Source organism: Amphiura filiformis, chromosome 20 (assembly GCF_039555335.1).
Source record: "Amphiura filiformis chromosome 20, Afil_fr2py, whole genome shotgun sequence".
Taxonomy (NCBI): domain Eukaryota; kingdom Metazoa; phylum Echinodermata; class Ophiuroidea; order Amphilepidida; family Amphiuridae; genus Amphiura; species Amphiura filiformis.
This window is the reverse complement of record NC_092647.1, coordinates 42,095,860-42,113,639: the sequence shown is the minus strand read 5'-3', so window position 1 is coordinate 42,113,639 and position 17,780 is coordinate 42,095,860. Positions and strand designations below refer to the sequence as shown.

General features: G+C 36.7%; 1 protein-coding gene across 4 annotated transcripts in view; it reads right to left on the bottom strand.

The window, feature by feature from the left end:
• Positions 1–1,152: 1,152 nt before the first annotated feature.
• Positions 1,153–17,780, bottom strand: part of LOC140143107 (cilia- and flagella-associated protein 337-like) — a 58,665-nt gene continuing 42,037 nt past the window's right edge. For all 4 annotated transcript variants that reach the window (XM_072165158.1, XM_072165157.1, XM_072165160.1 and 1 more), the window contains 11 exons: positions 15,660–15,732; positions 14,499–14,666; positions 13,638–13,874; positions 12,824–12,980; positions 12,081–12,218; positions 10,784–10,998; positions 10,194–10,344; positions 7,922–8,040; positions 4,258–4,326; positions 3,077–3,215; positions 1,153–2,144 (listed from right to left, as the gene is read on the bottom strand). In XM_072165158.1, the coding sequence (XP_072021259.1) occupies positions 1,837–2,144; positions 3,077–3,215; positions 4,258–4,326; positions 7,922–8,040; positions 10,194–10,344; positions 10,784–10,998; positions 12,081–12,218; positions 12,824–12,980; positions 13,638–13,874; positions 14,499–14,666; positions 15,660–15,732 (1,774 nt within the window). In that variant the 3' untranslated portion in view covers positions 1,153–1,836. The remainder of the gene's footprint in view (positions 2,145–3,076; positions 3,216–4,257; positions 4,327–7,921; positions 8,041–10,193; positions 10,345–10,783; positions 10,999–12,080; positions 12,219–12,823; positions 12,981–13,637; positions 13,875–14,498; positions 14,667–15,659; positions 15,733–17,780) is intronic.

Here is a 17,780-nt window from a genome sequence, read left to right as displayed (position 1 = left end):
TTGCAATGATACTTATTGTGTACACAGTTTAGTTTTTTTCATAATCCATTATATTAACACCATAACAGAACCTCATGATAAATAGTCCATTTAACATGACTATCATACACACACACTTGACTGGACGGAATAGTGTCACATGATTCCAGATTGCATACTATTTACAATATATTATAGAAAGTTGTGATTCTCAATTCTCGTGTTTCACAATACGATGGGCCTCCAGCGGTCACTGGGTCGAGGCCAAAATATGCAGTGCATCATGGGAAAATGTCGACATCCAAAGCCTGCGTAATACGAATACAATACAGGAACATACATCATTGTGGGTTTAAATGTCATTATAATGATGTTGTTACATGGAATGCACACTAAAACAACATTATTTACAATTATAGTAGATCCATTTTCTATCTATTGATCACAGGGAATCCTTCATAGAGCTGTTTTCAACATATTTATTATCACACTCACATGAAAATTCAATAGCAGCTAGAATGGCGATGTCGACTCTGGAGTAAAAAATTTGACTGCCAAGAGCATTCGCTGGCGGCGCATCGCATTGTGAAATGCAAGAATTTAAAGGAACAAAGTTGTATTGTAACAAATAAGGTAGCAAAATGCATAGAAGTAATCAAGGACAATCCATAGGGCTATTCCTGTTGAAATCCATACACCCTTATGATAGACATGACCTTTATCTCCCACACAGGGAAATGTGAGTTTCTAATGGGGTTACTTGGATGGGAGACTCAATTTGAAATCTACACCCACCTGAGTGGGATATTAGTGTCATATCTTTCATAGGGGCATATGGATTTCAACTGGGATAGCTCTTATAGAGAACACTCTTATAAAGTGTAGCAACATTTAATGTGTGCAGTTAAGTTGTCACTAAATTCCAGATTGGCCGGCTTGGTTACACCTGTGTTGTGCTTTGCACCCATCGGGTCCATTGTTAAAAACCGGACCGGAGAAAACAACTTTTCTCTTCATCTTCTTTCTTCCTCCGCCTTCCCCAAAAAGCCTCCAGGGCATTAGGGTAATGGCAAAGACCATGATTTCAACAAATCCTCAAGATAAATAGTGTATGCAACATGACAAGAAGAATTACATGTAATTGTAGACCAAGCATTCACCCCCCCACCCCGGTCCCCTACACATATGAATGGACGGATATAGCTTCATTTGATTCAGCATTGCAAAGTAGAGCTACTATTTACAATATACTATACAAAGTTGTGATTCTTAATTTACAATGTACATACAAAATATAAAGCACTTTCTGGGAATTCATGGCACAAATTGCAAAGTTGTCCTGGTGACTAGCTCCCCAAACAACTTTACTATTATAAATGGTTAAAATGTGAGCAGATATTTGCCAGTTTCATTTGCCATATTTATAAAAATACTATGTTTGTTGTTTTTGTAGCAAATGAACATTTTTTTTAGCACAAGCTCTGTAGCTGCCCAAAAGCCTTGATATGACAGTGAGACAATGGGCTATTCCAGTTGAAATCCACACTTCCTGTGGAAGATTTGGGAAATATCTTCTACAGGGGGAGTATGTTTTTCAAATGTAATCGGTCAAGGTTAATCATTTTGAAACCCATAAATATACTTCCCTTGTATTATGGCTTTACTTATATCTTTCACAACTGGAGTGAGTATTTCAAATGGAAGTTACCCAACTGTCTATTCGAGTAGAAACTCATACTTCCTCTATGGAGGATTTACCTAAATCTCCCAAAGAGTAGTGTTGATTTCGAATAGAATAGCCCAATAATTCAGAGTCACCTAATTGGGCTACCAACTCACATGACCAGCACCTGTGTGTTACATTATTTCCTGTGCCATCAATTTACTCAGATTGGGTTTCCGGCCTTCCGGTAGCGGTGACAGCCTTGCCGGTGGTTTGTTTGGAGCCATGCTTCCTTTCCGGCCTTGCTGGCCAAATCCGGTAGTAGAAGTAGACGCTACGGTACCCCAACTTCTAAACCGGCTTTTAGGACCTTTTACCTTTGGGCCTTTAATGATTTCTTCTCCTTCATTTAGTTCTGCTCTGTGCTGTGCTCTCATACGTGTTTCATACTCCAAGATGTACTTTGGAAAGAGACTCCGCTCATCAAAGTGATGCTTCACAGCTGTCATGGTAAGGTCAAAGAAAAAGTCAACAAGAAATTTGTTTAAAATTGTCATAAAAAGTACATAAATTGTTATAAATATACATAAATACCAGGAAATTTAATTTGAAGAGCCTTGTTGGCTATGTTTTCTTTTTTTTGCTTCCAGTTTTCGTTTTTATCTTTTGAGAAAGTTCATAAAGATAAACATCAGACCGATGTGCTTGATGAAATCAACTAAATATATCTTGAGTAACATTTTTTAAAATTATATTAATTTACAAAATTATACTAGTGCGCAGACAAACTGAAATAAAATGCTAATCTGAAAACATCTGAATCTTTCCAGGAGACACAGACAGGGCTCCTTAAGTCTTGATTGACTTCCTCGAGAGGCTGACATCAGTGCATGCTCTAGTGGTTGACTCAAAGAACTGGCATGTTTACATGCGCGATCAAAGGCGGTACATCTGTACACACATGAAGTAACTCCAACAAAGTACTGATGTCACTCTCTTGAGGAAGTCAAACAAACTATATTTTTGTTTACAACGAGGATCCCTCCCCCCCAAAACGGTTTATTGTTCTAATGCATATGTTAGGAAGGTTATTTACATACAAAGATTACAATTTGTGTTTTAAACTTAAAAGTACATCTTAAGGCGATGAAAAAAACCCTGTTCTATGGTGGACAGTCCTTTCAAGTAGAGTCAGTCAGTCGTTTTTTGTAAATGACCCCAAAAATCACCAAAATCTGTAAATATTTTTCAATTTGGGGAAATACCATAAAAAATTTGTTCCCAATATTTTCAAAATTTGGATCAGTATTCATTTGTACAGGAAATATTTGTTTCCCAATTCTTGTAAAATCTGGGTCAGTCGGGCCTGTAGAACAGGGTTTTCTTTTCCGTCGCCTAATGGGATCAATTAATCTAATACATTTTGGTACATACCATCATCTGTTGGTTTGGTGTCTCCTTGTAAGATAGCTTCCGCTGCATCTTCTCTATCAGCAAAATATCGATGAGGATGGGTGATAAAATCAGGCTTCTTTAAGGTGCCTACATCATCTAACTCAGGAACTGTTAATGCCTGTATAAAGAAAAGAAGTTAAAACTTGGTGTAGATGAGGATGATAAAATCTGCCTGCTTCATCTATAATTGGGCTCACCTCAAGTTCGGTAGTGACGTACATAGCGTAAAGTGTACACACATATGACAGGGGCAGTTTGTCGGCATGCTTGCGATGCAATCGCAAAAAAGCATTGACATCAATACCGAACTTGAGGTGAACCAAATTATTACCCCATAACTGTTAATGTCTGCATAAAGAAAAAGATTACATTTTGGTGTCTATGGGAGGGTGATAAATTATGTGTTCTTTCAAGTCCATTATACTTGTAGCTCAGAAATGATTAATGCTTATAATAGAAGCAGCAGTTTTCAAACAGTGTCATGACAATTTTGCAACTAACGTAAACTGATGTAAAGCTCAGTGACTGGTCAAATTATAATTATTTGTTACTATATCCATGGTTCTCAAAACAAGTCAATTTCCACCTTGACAAATTCTTCCCTATTAATATCAATATGTTGTGCTCAAATCAATTTAAAAGAACTTAAGCTACAGATCTTTAAAAAAATCTAAGTACATGTAGCGTTCACCGCATAAGGCGCAGTCTACTTGATAATGTGAAGGCTACACTGTGCGCCGTATATGTGTTGTTGCTGCGAGCTGCACAGGCACAGAGTGTTCCACAATAGACACAAATAGTTGAAAGAACTTTATTCAGACAGTTTACAATCCAAGCATTGAGAATTCGTCATGCAAAAACCTCTTAAATGATAACAATCGTTCAAAACAATGCTGATGTGCATTGATCAATTCTTTTGTTGATCGATTGATTTGATTGTTACGTAATATATAAAATGAACAAAATAATTACCCTTTTGGTGTTGGATGATTTTGACCATTCATAACTGGTGAAAGTTATTGTATACTTGGATTACGTTTACAGTTATCACAGATAATAATATGGCAAACATGATAAATGATCATGTGATAGAAATGCACTCAATCAAATGACCAAATACAATCACCAGATGCATTACATAATGATGAATGATTACCAACCTGAGTCCATAATGGTAGTATGGGCTTCTCTGATGACTGAGGTGGAGGTGGTGGTGGTGGCGGTTGCTGCTGTAAGGTCAAAGGTTATATGAAATATGAAGGTGTGTTAGTGACATGCATTTTGGATTGACATGCAGGATGAGGAGTGCATTGCCATTGGCTACTTTATGAATAAGGTTTTGCCTAAGGGGTCAATCATATTTTATATTTTCTGATGAGCACCATTATTGTATCCAACTTATAAGTATGAACATGAATGTGCAGGCAAAATCTTACTGCAGGGTTTACATTTTCAGAAAATGATGCTCATCAAGGGCTTTAAAAAGATTTAAACCCATGGCTTAACTGGGATAAATATGAAATATATGTGGTGCTGGTCACCAGGCTTTCAAAATGTGTTTTTCACCTCTTTTTTGATAGGATGTGATCATGCATGTGAGATTTTGAAATAAAAATGTTTGATTCGGTTTTCATTATGTAACATGGGACTGTTTAGATGTTTGATATGTTCAAAAGCAAGTTTTATATATACCTTATTTCTGCTCATTGTATAATTGTATGGTTAGAAATTTGATAAACTGAACTGAACTGATTGATTTTCATGGCTAAAGATATAAAACTATATTAAAAATCCTAAGACCTCATTTTCAAATGAGCTGATGATGTAATATTTAGGGATATGTGATGGAGTTTCATGCAAACACTATACATACATGCAATGGGAATCATCATGCACTTACATTATGTGTTAGCATAAAAATAATAATTTATTGCTTATCAGGTTAAGGATGGGAGGCGCATTCAGGGCTGGATTTACCTTTTACTGGCCCCTGGGCACAGCATCATGATTGGCCCCATGGCTCTTTGGATGGTACAAATGTGTTTGAACCGTGTTAACAATTTTGTGATATTGAAGCTAAAATTGCCAAAAATTGAACAAATTTGCACAAAGCGTGCAAAAATAGGCACTTTTAATGCTGAAATCATCAAATATGAGATTAATTTGGTTAAAACAGACATCAATTTTGGTCCCTCTAGATTGTGGTCCCTTGGCATAAGCCCACTTGGCCTGGTGGTAAATCCGGCCCTGTGTGTATTAGGGTACTGCAACTACATACTGAATCTGCATTCATGAATGATATTGAAATGGTTTGTGGGATTGAAGTGTACATCTTAACCCCCAGTGCACTACCTGCCGACCCAACATTGTCTCTGATTGGTCAGCTACGTGATATCTTCACTTTAATCACCAATAAGAATGGAGCTTTGCAAATAATTCACCAATTTATTTGTGTGGTGAAATTATTATAACAATGTTGCTGATTGGTCCAATTAATAATGAAAACTTCTCTTTGACCAATAGGCAGGTAGTTCTCATAGGGTTAACAACATGCTATCCTACCTGTCAACATTATTGATATATCTGATATTGCCTCTATATTTCCTGATATCTTCAGTTCCCTTTATCTCTTTCATTCATCTATTCTCCTTGTCTCCATTCCTTGTCTCACTCTCTGTCCCTCACTCTCTTTTTGTGTTGTACACAGTGCTTGTAATAAGCCAATATCTTCAAAGGCCAATCAGGTCCTTGGGTTTGATTTCTGTGGGCCTTTCATTAATTTTCAAGGGACTGAACACAAATCTGACCCGCTCTGACAAAACCAGGAACAAGTCACATTTTTGACATTTCATGATTTGAATAAAAATGGAAGCATTAGACAAAAAGCTTTAAAATAATACCAAAATTATATAAATTATATTAATACTTTTCAAGGTAGCTAAATTGTAAATGATACCTTGATATTTTTGCCAAATTGCTATTCTGAATAATGGGCCAATTAGTTTCCTGCCTTACACAGGATTGAATAGGGATTATCATAGTTCCAACTGTTAATTATCGATTAAAAAACCTCTTTTAATAAGTACTTTCAATGATTTGAAAGTCCACTTAGTCACACAGTCAAATACCATGAAATTAAGAATTCCAAAATTTAATATTTTTATGGGAATGTCAACTCAAAAATATCTCTGGTGACTTGTTCCGGGTTTTGTTGGAGCTGGTCACAAACTTTTAATGTCACAATGGTCCACTTTTGTGTGACACTTTGCCATGCCATGGATTGATATTGAAGTAAGTATTGAGTCTGTCTTGCTGACTTTGGTGAAGTTACAGGACTGCAGGGTAGCTTATCACCAGTAATTTGACAGGCTTTTGTGCCTTATTTTGAGCATGGCTTGTACAGTCTTGGTCTTTCTATTTTTGTCTGCCTTTGTCTCCATCTGTAGTGTGTCTCATCTCAAGTTAAGAGTAACGCCATGTTGAATTTTGCTCTGCCAGATTCTAGTTAGAGCATTTAAGCGATTGAGTTGCCAGTGTACAGACCAATGGCCCTTCTGCATATATGACCAGCTCCAACAAAACCTGGAACAAGTCACCAGACATGTTTTTGAGTCATAGACCTTTATGGGAAAGATGACATTCTCATAAAAAAAAATGAAAATTTGGGATTTCATGGTATTTGACTGTGGGACTAAGTGGACTTTCAAATCCTTGAAAGTACTTAATAAAAAGAGGTTTATTTAACAAAAAGGCTAAAATAAAACTCCAAATTCTTATTTGATTTTCAAGTTTTCGATTTTTTTCGCAAACTTTGGACACAAAAATAATAAAAGAGAAGAATAATAGTTTGTAGCAGTGACTTTTTTGTCTGCTGTTCCAACATTTGCAACATTGGATATTTTTTGCACAAAATGCTTGTTCGAAATCCTGTACTGACACATAAAAAAAAAATTAAAATTAAAAAAAAATTAGGGTAAAAAACACAGCATTCCGTATTAGGTTTTCAATTTTTCACAAGCTTTGAGACACAGGATTTAATTAAGATGGCCTAATCAATAAATGACAGTTGAACTATGATAATCCCTATTCAATCCTGTGTTAAGACACAAATTGGCCCATTACTCCGAATAGCAATTTGGTAAAAATATCAAGGTATCATTTACAAAATTATCCATATCTTGAAAAGTATTGATGCTATTTATATAATTTTGGTATAATCTTAAAGCTTATTGTCTAGTGCTTTTGATTCAAATCATGAAATGTCAAAAATGAGATTTGTTCCAGGTCACATATGTATATACACCCCAAAGGATTAGGTTAACTCCAGCAATTTGAATCTACCACTGCAAAATCCAACATGGTGCTACTCTCAACTTGAGATGAGACCGACTATATCTGTGTGTGCCTCTCTCTCTCTCCCTCACACTCTTAAATTCTTTATAAAATATATCTGAATTATACCTTTATTAATAGAATAATTATTATTTCCAATAAATACAAGGCATGTTACATCGAGGGTTCAGAACCAGAAAGCCGTAACTCTCTATGACCAGCTCTCACAAAATGAGCATAAAGTTGACTCCTTGCTTTGGTCTTCAAAAATCAATATTTTCCCCACAATGTCTTGTTTTCTATTGAATTTTGTCACAATTATTGGACTGTATGGTCATTTTGTGGCAGGTGATTGTGAGTTGAGTCTTTCAACCCTCGACATTATAGTTTTAATATGTTATTTAATTTTTTTCATGTCATGTATTTAATTTAAAGAGCCAAATTCAGGGGCCTGTGGACCCATCACATATATGAAACAGAGCAGAAACTTACAGCAAACGGTCCTGAAGGCGGTTGACCTGTTTTCTCCCAGTTAAGATATGGCAAATCTGGGATGGTTCCTGGTTGCTTACGTTCCCTTTTCTTCATTCGCTGTTCTTGATATTGCTTTCCTATTGGTATCAACAAAGAATAAAAATATGCAAGATCAAAAATTGCTCTTACAACATAATAGTTATGTCAAACTCTTTCTTGTGATATTCTTTTTTGTCTTGATAAAATTGATGATAATATAAAGTGTGTTTCAGAATTTTGTGGTATGCATCACTGCACCTCAGAATATATTTCATTTAGCAACAAAACATTTTAGTGTTTGTTTAAAAAGTATAAATAGTTCAAAACATTTTGCAAATACATTATCAAAAAGAAACATCTTCTGTAACAGTTTGCTAAGTTAAGTCTATTTATGGTATACGTCTTAAATTTTGTAACTGAACTATTACAGATATAATTAAATGTATGAGACTCCTTATAGGCCTATATCATACTGTCACTATAGTGTCCTTTGACATGCTACAAACTTTTCATTTAATAGAATATAATCTTTACATATTGAGGTGTCATTGGACTCTTCTAGTTGAAAGACATGACCTTCATCTCCCACATATGGGGTATAAATTTCAAATGGTGTCACAAATTCAGATAACTTTATTTGAAATATGTGTTATAATCAACAGTAATGAGTCACATGTCGTCCAAGGTCGAAAATGAGTTTAACATGTGTCTAAAGAGTACAATTAGAGCTTTCATAAACTGAAAACCCCATGTTGATACGACTATTCTTTCAGTGGCGTGTGCAGCACATTGAAAGTGGGGGGCAGGTTGGTCAGTTCCCCCAAATGGAGTCTGATGATGTGTAAGGTGCGGGCGAAGTGATTTCGGGGAAATGACTGATTTCCCCCGAATGACCAACACAAGTGGGGGGCTGTGGCCCTCCTTTGCGCATGCCACTGTTTTCTTTGCAAAGTTACATCAATCAATAGTTGAAAACAGTATTAAACAAAAGAATTGTACAACCTTCTTTGCCAATATCAAAAAATCAATATTAGCGACATCCGACTCATTTTCCTAGATCGTGTCACACAATTATGTATTCCCTGAGTGACACATTTAAGCACAAGTATTCAATAGGGGATGTCTGAATTTCAAATGGAATATCTCATTTTACACCTTAGAGCTGAGATATATCAGAAATGTTTCAATTTTCAAACATCAATCTCATATACTTGCATTATCTAACAAATATCAACCTTCAGAAACTCACCCCCCCACACACACACACAATATGTGCAGTGATTTATACTGTGCTATGCAAAGGCATAAACCCACAAGCCTCAGCACACCTTACAGGAATTTACTAACAACTGTGACCCAAGACATACCATAGAAACCATTTATCAACAATCAAAGACTTGCAGTTATGAAGAGCACACCCTATACATACAACAAACCAAATGCACTCAGGACCAGTACCCCAAGTTCTCATAACAGTAACTAAGAAAATACGCAGTTAGTTCTTTGTCCTGGTGAATTTCAAGTTAGCTTAGTTATTTTCAAGAACAATCAGAGACTGTGCCCGGGCTTAAACTTGTATTGCCACACACACCAATACACCCGAGTCTAACACCTAACTTATTCAGCTAACTTGACTACAAAAAGCATGAAACTGAAAAAGCCTTAACTCTATGAGAACTACCTGTCGATTTGCCAATTGTGTCCAATTTTGAACCAATCAAGGAGGGTATTAATAAGATCATCTGCAAATGCAAGTTTGACCATAAATAGTTTAAAGCCTAATTGGCAATTAAAATGAGCATTTCAAGTTATAAACCAATCAGAAATGCTATTAGATGACCAGTAGTGTCCAGGGGGTTAAATAACATCTAAGTTGTGGTTAAAAAGTTCCAAAAAGAGCTGGAAATCAATAAAAGCACAGCAATATAATTTGGACTTAGGGCTAAGAGTAAAATTGTACAATTGTGTTTGGGAGTGGCCTTCTCTCTTTTCTCTTTTTCCTAGCTATTTTCTTCCATTTCTTGCTTTGTTTATCAAAGCTATCTAGGCCAGCATGCATATATTAGCCTACACTGGCTATCCAGGCTTGTGCATACTATGAGCTTGGAACGGTCCATGGTTTTCCATGGATTAGCATGTGTTCCTCACGGACCAACCTGGGTAAACAAACAAACAAACAAACAGACTTTAAAAAGCCTGAATTCAGGATAAAACCCAGTTTCTATGTTTCAAGGGACTTAAGTAAACCTACCAAGTCTTGTTCTCTCCCAAGTGTTGACTTTTGCTAATGGATCTACCTGTGCCTCATCAAAGTCATCCGTTTCCATGGGGATCGTATCAGGTATATCCAAGGTAACATGAGGTGTTGGACAGTTGCTAGGTACATCAGACTTTTCACTCAGCTGCAATACAAATTATTTGGGATGGTAGTTATGATTTTACAGAAGCACTGAAAAAACAATTATCCATATATGATGCAATACATTTTTTGTATTCTCTATAGAAGCATCACATAAAGTAACTATAGCATACTGTCCTACTGCTCTTCCTCATTATTGCACTAGTACTAGGTCACGTCTGAGTCAAATGTTGCTATCTAGCTTGTTTGGCGAATGAGGTACCGATGTGATGAAGTGATTAAATTAGCCAATCAGAACCCCACTTCCGTATTTAAGCTGTAATCGCCAGACTGCTGAAGGATAGTATGTGAAGTGCGCACCCATGTGTTATACACAATCAATGCACTCCTGGTGTTTTTTGCTTTAATTGGTTCTATGAGTGTATGAAAAATGAAAATTAAGAATAATACAAAATTTCTTGTATATCTTTACAACTTCTTACCTCTTCATCCTCTGGTATAGTATAAGGTGGTGACACAAATGGCTCAATTGTCCAATGTTCTTCTTGTCCAAATGTGCCAATATGATTGCCGTAAATGTCCCATACCTGTACACTGCAATCCATAGATGCTGAGATGACTAATGTACGTTCATTCCTCTCGCATACAACTATGCTTTCTACCAAGTCGTTGTGTGGCTGACGTGTTGACAACATTACTTTAAAAAAACAAAGAAAACATCAGAAACACATTATGTAACTCAACATCAGTTTGGACAATATAGATGTGATCGGCAGGGAGGATAACTTTTGGAACCGAAAAATCAGAGAAGCCTTAGAGATCAAGACTCAAAGACCCACACTCAACAGGGATGGATGCTGGAAATGACCTGCCAGCCACCTATGACGATCTGCTATCACTTGACCACCCACCGGGTGGTAAGGTGACCGGAGGAGTGTAATCACTACGCTGAATGAAGATACTGTGATGGCGTCGCAAGCAACATCTTTGCTCAACTCAGACTTTGAATAGGTAACTTTTTAAGCTTACATTATAACTCATTCTCTAAATAGTGCCTCCAGCAAAGCACTTGCCTTGGGACAGCACTGCTCAAAATTAACACAAACTGTAATTATAGTATTTGGCAAGGTTCTTCAGCGGTATCCGACAACTCTTTATGATTATCGCGTGTAAAGAACTAGGTCATGCCTGTTTACGCAGATTGATCGGCAAATTAGGTGACAATGTGCTGATGATGTGATTCAATTAGTCAATCAGAACCTCACTTATGTGTTTACGCCTTAAACCCCGCCAAATTGACAGACCGCTGATGGTCCTTGCCAAAAACTGTAGATATCTACTATCCTCTACCTGGTTATACATCATGCTTACCTGGCAGTGTTGTGACAATACTATCTTGTTCTGGTTGTTGACAATAGTCTTCTATACTCCATACTTTAATGAAACCCTCTGTATCACCCGTCGCTAGATATCTATTATCTTCTATCTGGTTATACATCATGCTTACCTGGTGGTGTTGTAACAATGCTATCTTGTTCTGGATGTTGACAATAGTCTTCTATACTCCATACTTTAATGAAACCCTCTGTATCACCCGTCGCTAGATATCTATTATCTTCTATCTGGTTATACATCATGCTTACCTGGTGGTGTTGTAACAATGCCATCTTGTTCTGGATGTTGACAATAGTCTTCTATATTCCATACTTTAATGAAACCCTGTGTATCAACCGTTGCTAGATATCTATTATCTTCTATCTGGTTATACGTCATGCTTACCTGGTGGTGTTGTAACAATGCTATCTTGTTCTGGTTGTTGACAATAGTCTTCTATACTCCATACTTTAATGAAACCCTCTGTATCACCTGTTGCTAGATATCTATTATCTTCACTGATTCCCATTACAATTACTGCAACTGCAAATAAAGAGGAATAAAGACAGATGTTAAAGCAATGGCCAAATCCAATTGAAATCTTAAAAGATATGACTTTAATCTCCCACACAGAGAGTGTGAATTTTAAATGGGGTTACCTGAATGGGTGAATCCATTTGAAATTCACGCTCCATGTGTGGGAGATTAAGATTGTGTCTTCCATAGGTGATGTGAGATTTCAACTGAAAAACACCAATATTGTATCAATTTGCTGAGTATGCACTCAATTTTAAAAAAATAATCTGACAGGATTTCTTTCTAGTTTTCTAATCACCTAAAGTAAAATCATTTTCAAAAAGGAAAAAAAAAAAAGAAAAGAAAGAAATTCCACATTTGTTTGAGTAGTCATAGTTTGGAGTGGGCATAGTTTTTGACAAGATTACAAGCAATGGTATGAACAGATGTCAAGATGATCTCACAGCATATAGAGGCACTACTCGGGTTAGGGATGCGCAAGACAGACAGTAATGGAAGATTCGCAAAGAGGGCTTCATACAGAGGATGAAACAGCTTACGTGAGGTGAGATCAAAGTTGATCACTGAAACAAGTAAGGACTTTCTTTTTTTGTACTGTGTATACTTCTTACCATTGGAGTGAGCCACAAACTCTGCTAACAATTGATTTGATTGGTAGTTCCAAAACCTCACCCATCCATTTCCCCCGCATGATATCAAATTAGCCCCGCCTTCTGTTGCAGACTTATTAGCATCTAAGAATGCTAATCCTGTAACAATGAAATCCATCTGAAAAATAACGGTAAGAGCAATGATATTATTATTAACAGCACAATGTGAAGAATGTGGAAGGATAAAGTTTTAATCAGGGTTGCAAACATGTCCCAGTGAGCCCTCCAAAACCCTGATCAAAAATTTACGTCAAGTTTGACAAGAATGAAGTCAATTTTATTCTAAATTGCACATAGGTTTTGACAATTATTATGTCATGTCGAGTTACAGGTTGGGTCTTAGCCAGAAACCCGTCCACTTGTTATTTTGGACAGGTAGTTTGCTCCTGGGCCATCCAAGATTAATGTCTCTGTCATATGCTAAATTCCAAAAACAATGCTTGAATAAGTTCTGTGAACTCAAAACTCAATAAATTAAGGATATTATCTGACTGAACATAAGGAAGGTACAGAGGTCTAGTTCATGTTTTCAGCTTCAAAGTTCGGACACAGAGTTTTGGTGTAAATGACAGGCACTTGTCAAACCCTAGCTAAGACCCTGGCTACAGGTACATGTTTAAGCTGTACCCAATTAATGTACACATACTCATATGACAAGCATGCAGTTCCAAACCATCAAGCGAATATTATCACTTTCCAGAATTTCATGAGGCTATCTGCAACCATACAAAAATACACACAGATGGAATATGATCACAAAACACATCCTTATTACCTGTTCATCCTCGCTGTTTACACTCGCCCTTGACAATGCTCTGAAAAGCGCCCCCTCGCTGTCCTTCTCACTAATCGTTTCTCCACTTCCCTCGCTCTTCATTTGCGATAAACGACTGGGTAACTGACGTCTTGGAGATGTAGATGGCTGATGGCGTGGCGATCCAGATGATGTCTCATGAACAGTGGACTGACTAACTGATTTCAAAGGAGAGTTAGTTGACACACTTTTGCGAGGCTGCATTGGAAAAACAAGGTATGTAGTACTTTGTTATATATAATATTATCAAAAGATTTAATAAAAAGGAAATTTGAAAAAATTACATCAGATTATCTAATAGAAGAAATAACTTATATCACACAGTCAGTTTGGGTTTGTCATTTAAATTTGTGGAAATGGGATTATAAAAAATTACAGGTGCTGAACTGGTTGACTTAAGTACTGGAGCATAACAAACTGGAAATGTTAAGAATGAGAGCATACTGAACTAAAGGTCCAAGAACTAGACCTTGCTAAATCGGGGTCTTATGAACTGTAGAGATGTGTACACTATAGTCTATGTACCTTCCCCGAGTCAGTAATTTAGATATTGTTTTTTTATTGTATCGCTTAATATAATGATGAGAGGTATATAAAAGTATACAGTTTCAGAAAGGAAATGATGCAAGGAATCCAATTAGCATAACAGATTCCTGCAGAAATTAACAATTTTTGAGAAAATATCAAAATTTGATTTCAATTTGCTGACTTGAGGAAGGTAGATGGATAATACAATGTAAGGATCTTGATGGTGGTGGGGTACACATACACCCTATCAATATTACAGTGTAGTTGAGTAATCTAAGTTGCATCACAACTTACCGATCTTTGCTTCTCTTTGTTTTTCTTTTTCTGATAACTTCTTTGTTTGAGATGTCTTGATGATGTTTCTGAGCCTGTGTTCCAAAGAACTATCTCTCCATCGTAGCTACCTGTCGCTAGTGTATGTGGTTGACTAAAGGTTGCAGCTAGAATGTCATCTTGGTGTTCCTGAGGAAGAGATGATGGATGGAGTGATACACAAACTTGTACAAAACTTTCAGCCAATTTATTCATTTCTATGGTATGGAAGGTGGCTCCAATTTTATCACATTATTCATAGAAATTGAAGTCCATCACTCAAATATTTTTATTCTGTTAAAGTGACCCATAAAACTACTCTCTAGAGGGGTGGTACACGCCCTGCTAAATTACTTTTTTGTTCATTCCATCTCAGCGAAACATATCTCAGGCCTAAAATTTTACAGCGTAATGAGAAAAAATAAAAGCTTACCATCTAAACCAAACGTATCTCTAGTTTAAATTTCTACTAGTAATGATAAAAAATAAGAGCTTTCATTTGATGCCAAAATTAAGGTAAAGCAGGGGATGAGACATCAATAGGGTCCCTAGCTGCCTTTAAACCATATGAAAGCAATGTATTTGGAGAGTTTTGGGGGAATTGCCATGTGTGTTTGTGGACAGCTACAACTCAGTTAAAATGTCCTTCTTGCAAAAAGTTGTGTTTTTCTTCCAATACTAATTTGGTTTGAAGATATATTTAACACTTCTATCAATAATTATTATTTTTCCACATATTTCATGTACCATGCCTAAAGCTGTGGTCAGGGGAGGTGCCCCTCAAAAATATGCCAATCCGAATACAAAGGTCCACCTTTTTCTGTAAAAACTTTGAAAAATGAGCCCTTTTTTGAAGGAAAAAATCACAAACAATTGTTTTTTTGGTAAATACGTTGAAATCAGCACTTTTTTATAGGAAAAATCACAAAAAGTCCACTTTGAGCCAGATGCACCCCTCAACTAAATCCTGGCTATGGGCCTAACCATGTCTGAGTTTTGCAATTAGTTTTGCATGTTTGTTATGTGGCAACAATACAATGTTGGCAGATACTCCATTTGAAATCTGTACCCCCGTGTAGGAGATTAAGAGCATGTCTTCCATAGGGGGTGTATGGATATCAAGTGGAATAGCCCAATATTTACCTGTCTTCCTTTCCAGTCTGCTGGCTGGACATGGAATTGAGTTAATTGTCCATTGTGAAAGACTGTAATATGCCTGCAAAAGTTGATCAAAAAGATGATTCATTTGTACAATACAAATACAAATTTGCACAATGTATGCATATATGTGATATGCCTTGCTTCACAAAATTCTTAAAAAGGGAGCGTGGCCTAGCGGTTAAGGCATAGGACTATGAATCCAAGGGTCAAGGGTTCGAATCCCAGGTCCGGCTCTTTGTGTCCTTGAGCAAGACACTTCACTCTACTTGCTTAGTGCTTCGGAGGGCACTTTAAGCTGTCGGTCCTGTGTACATGCATATTTTCTCACATTAATGTAGTGTGCATGTTAAAGAACGTCACAGGCTATTCGAAAAAAGCAGGGGATCATCCCGGTACTGTTGACTGTACTTCAAAATACACTCATCTACTCTAAGTTCCAGAGTAAAAATAAGTACAGCTTGTCTGTACGCAGTGCGATAATACTCATACATATGAGGGAGGAACTTATAAGGAAGAAGAAGAAGAAGAAGTTCTTTTCTTTCAGCATTGGTATATTATGACAGGTCATACAACTTTTCTTACTTTCATTCTGGCCAACTACATTAAAAATACACCCAATATAATAAGCATATCCTACAATTTTCAAAAAGGCAGTTTATTTTACACCCATAGACGAAAGAAATAACAGACAAACTCCAAACAGTCAAAGTCTCAGCATCACCCGATAATGAGGGCCAATTGTTCCATGAAATGCAACAGACTTAACTGCTACGCACATACCACATATTTTACCGTCCTTTGCGTAAATGCAAAGACATGCAAAGCTCTATCTTGTATACGAGAAGGTGCGCAATGCTGGTGTGACTCAGCATAATTGAAAAATCGGCCCTCGTCTGCCCTTGACAGCAAACAGTGTCGACAGCCAGTGTTATAAATATGAACTTAATACTCCGTTGGTGAGCGACGGGTGATTGGTATTTCACCGAACACAAGAAAAGGAGGCCTACCGTATCTGATTGGCTAGAAATCGATCGCTTGAACGCTCAGAGGTGTAGTACAAACTCAAAATGGAGACATGTATTCAATTCGATTGAAATCGATATTCTATTATTGACGCAGATAAAGAAAGTCGGTAATGTACATTGTATTATAGATACAGCAGCTGGATCTTACACGGGTTCTTTTGTATAATTCATTTCTCAAACAGTTGAAAATATCACAATTTTTACTTTGGATTTCAAAATCTTTACTTATAAAATGCAGTAAAATATATCCACAGCAAACAGTAAGGCCCCGCTAATTAGTGTATTGCTTTTCGAGTTAGTGTACTGGAAACAAAACCTGCGTTTTACCTGACTGCAAATTGAATTTTCTATAATGGCAACACCATATGTGGTACTGATCATCATGCACAAATAGTAGAATAGAAACTATGCGGCAGGCTCTGTGTGATATCTCATATCATGTAAATGGTATGCTTAGCCTGAGTCGCTCGGCCTATCTCGAACAAAATCGCCTTGTGTAGCTTTTGAAAAACGAGAGGATTCGCCGTACTATCACGGCAATTTTTAACACGAAGATATAGGGATGATGACGATGTGCAGCACACAATGCATGGGGAGTTTGACTGTTGATAAATGATCACGATACTCCTTTGCCCAATATGATAAATGAATATATACACAATGCATGTAAATAAATGTGGCATTCATACATATGCCTTCCTTTAAAATTGTTTCTAAGTTTTGGTGCATGAAGCCAGGTCAGTCAAATATTTTTATTTTCATTTTAGCCACAAATCAGCACCCGTATACACCCACAATGTTCAGGATGTCTTCCTACAGCTCAAGCAAAAGAGTATGTGACACAATCTGGTTCATGGAGGCAAAAGGCGGCAAATTTGAAATTGAGATAAAGGCAAAAATATGGAATAAAAAAACAATAAAACATGTAAGAAAATAAAATCACAGAACTTTAGAACCAAGTATGCTAGACCTTTGGTGTTTTCAGTATACAATAGTCAATTTTTGTCAAAAATGCCTCCTTTGGCCTCCATGGTCCAGATTGTGTCACATGTATCAATTTCCCATCCATATGCCTATT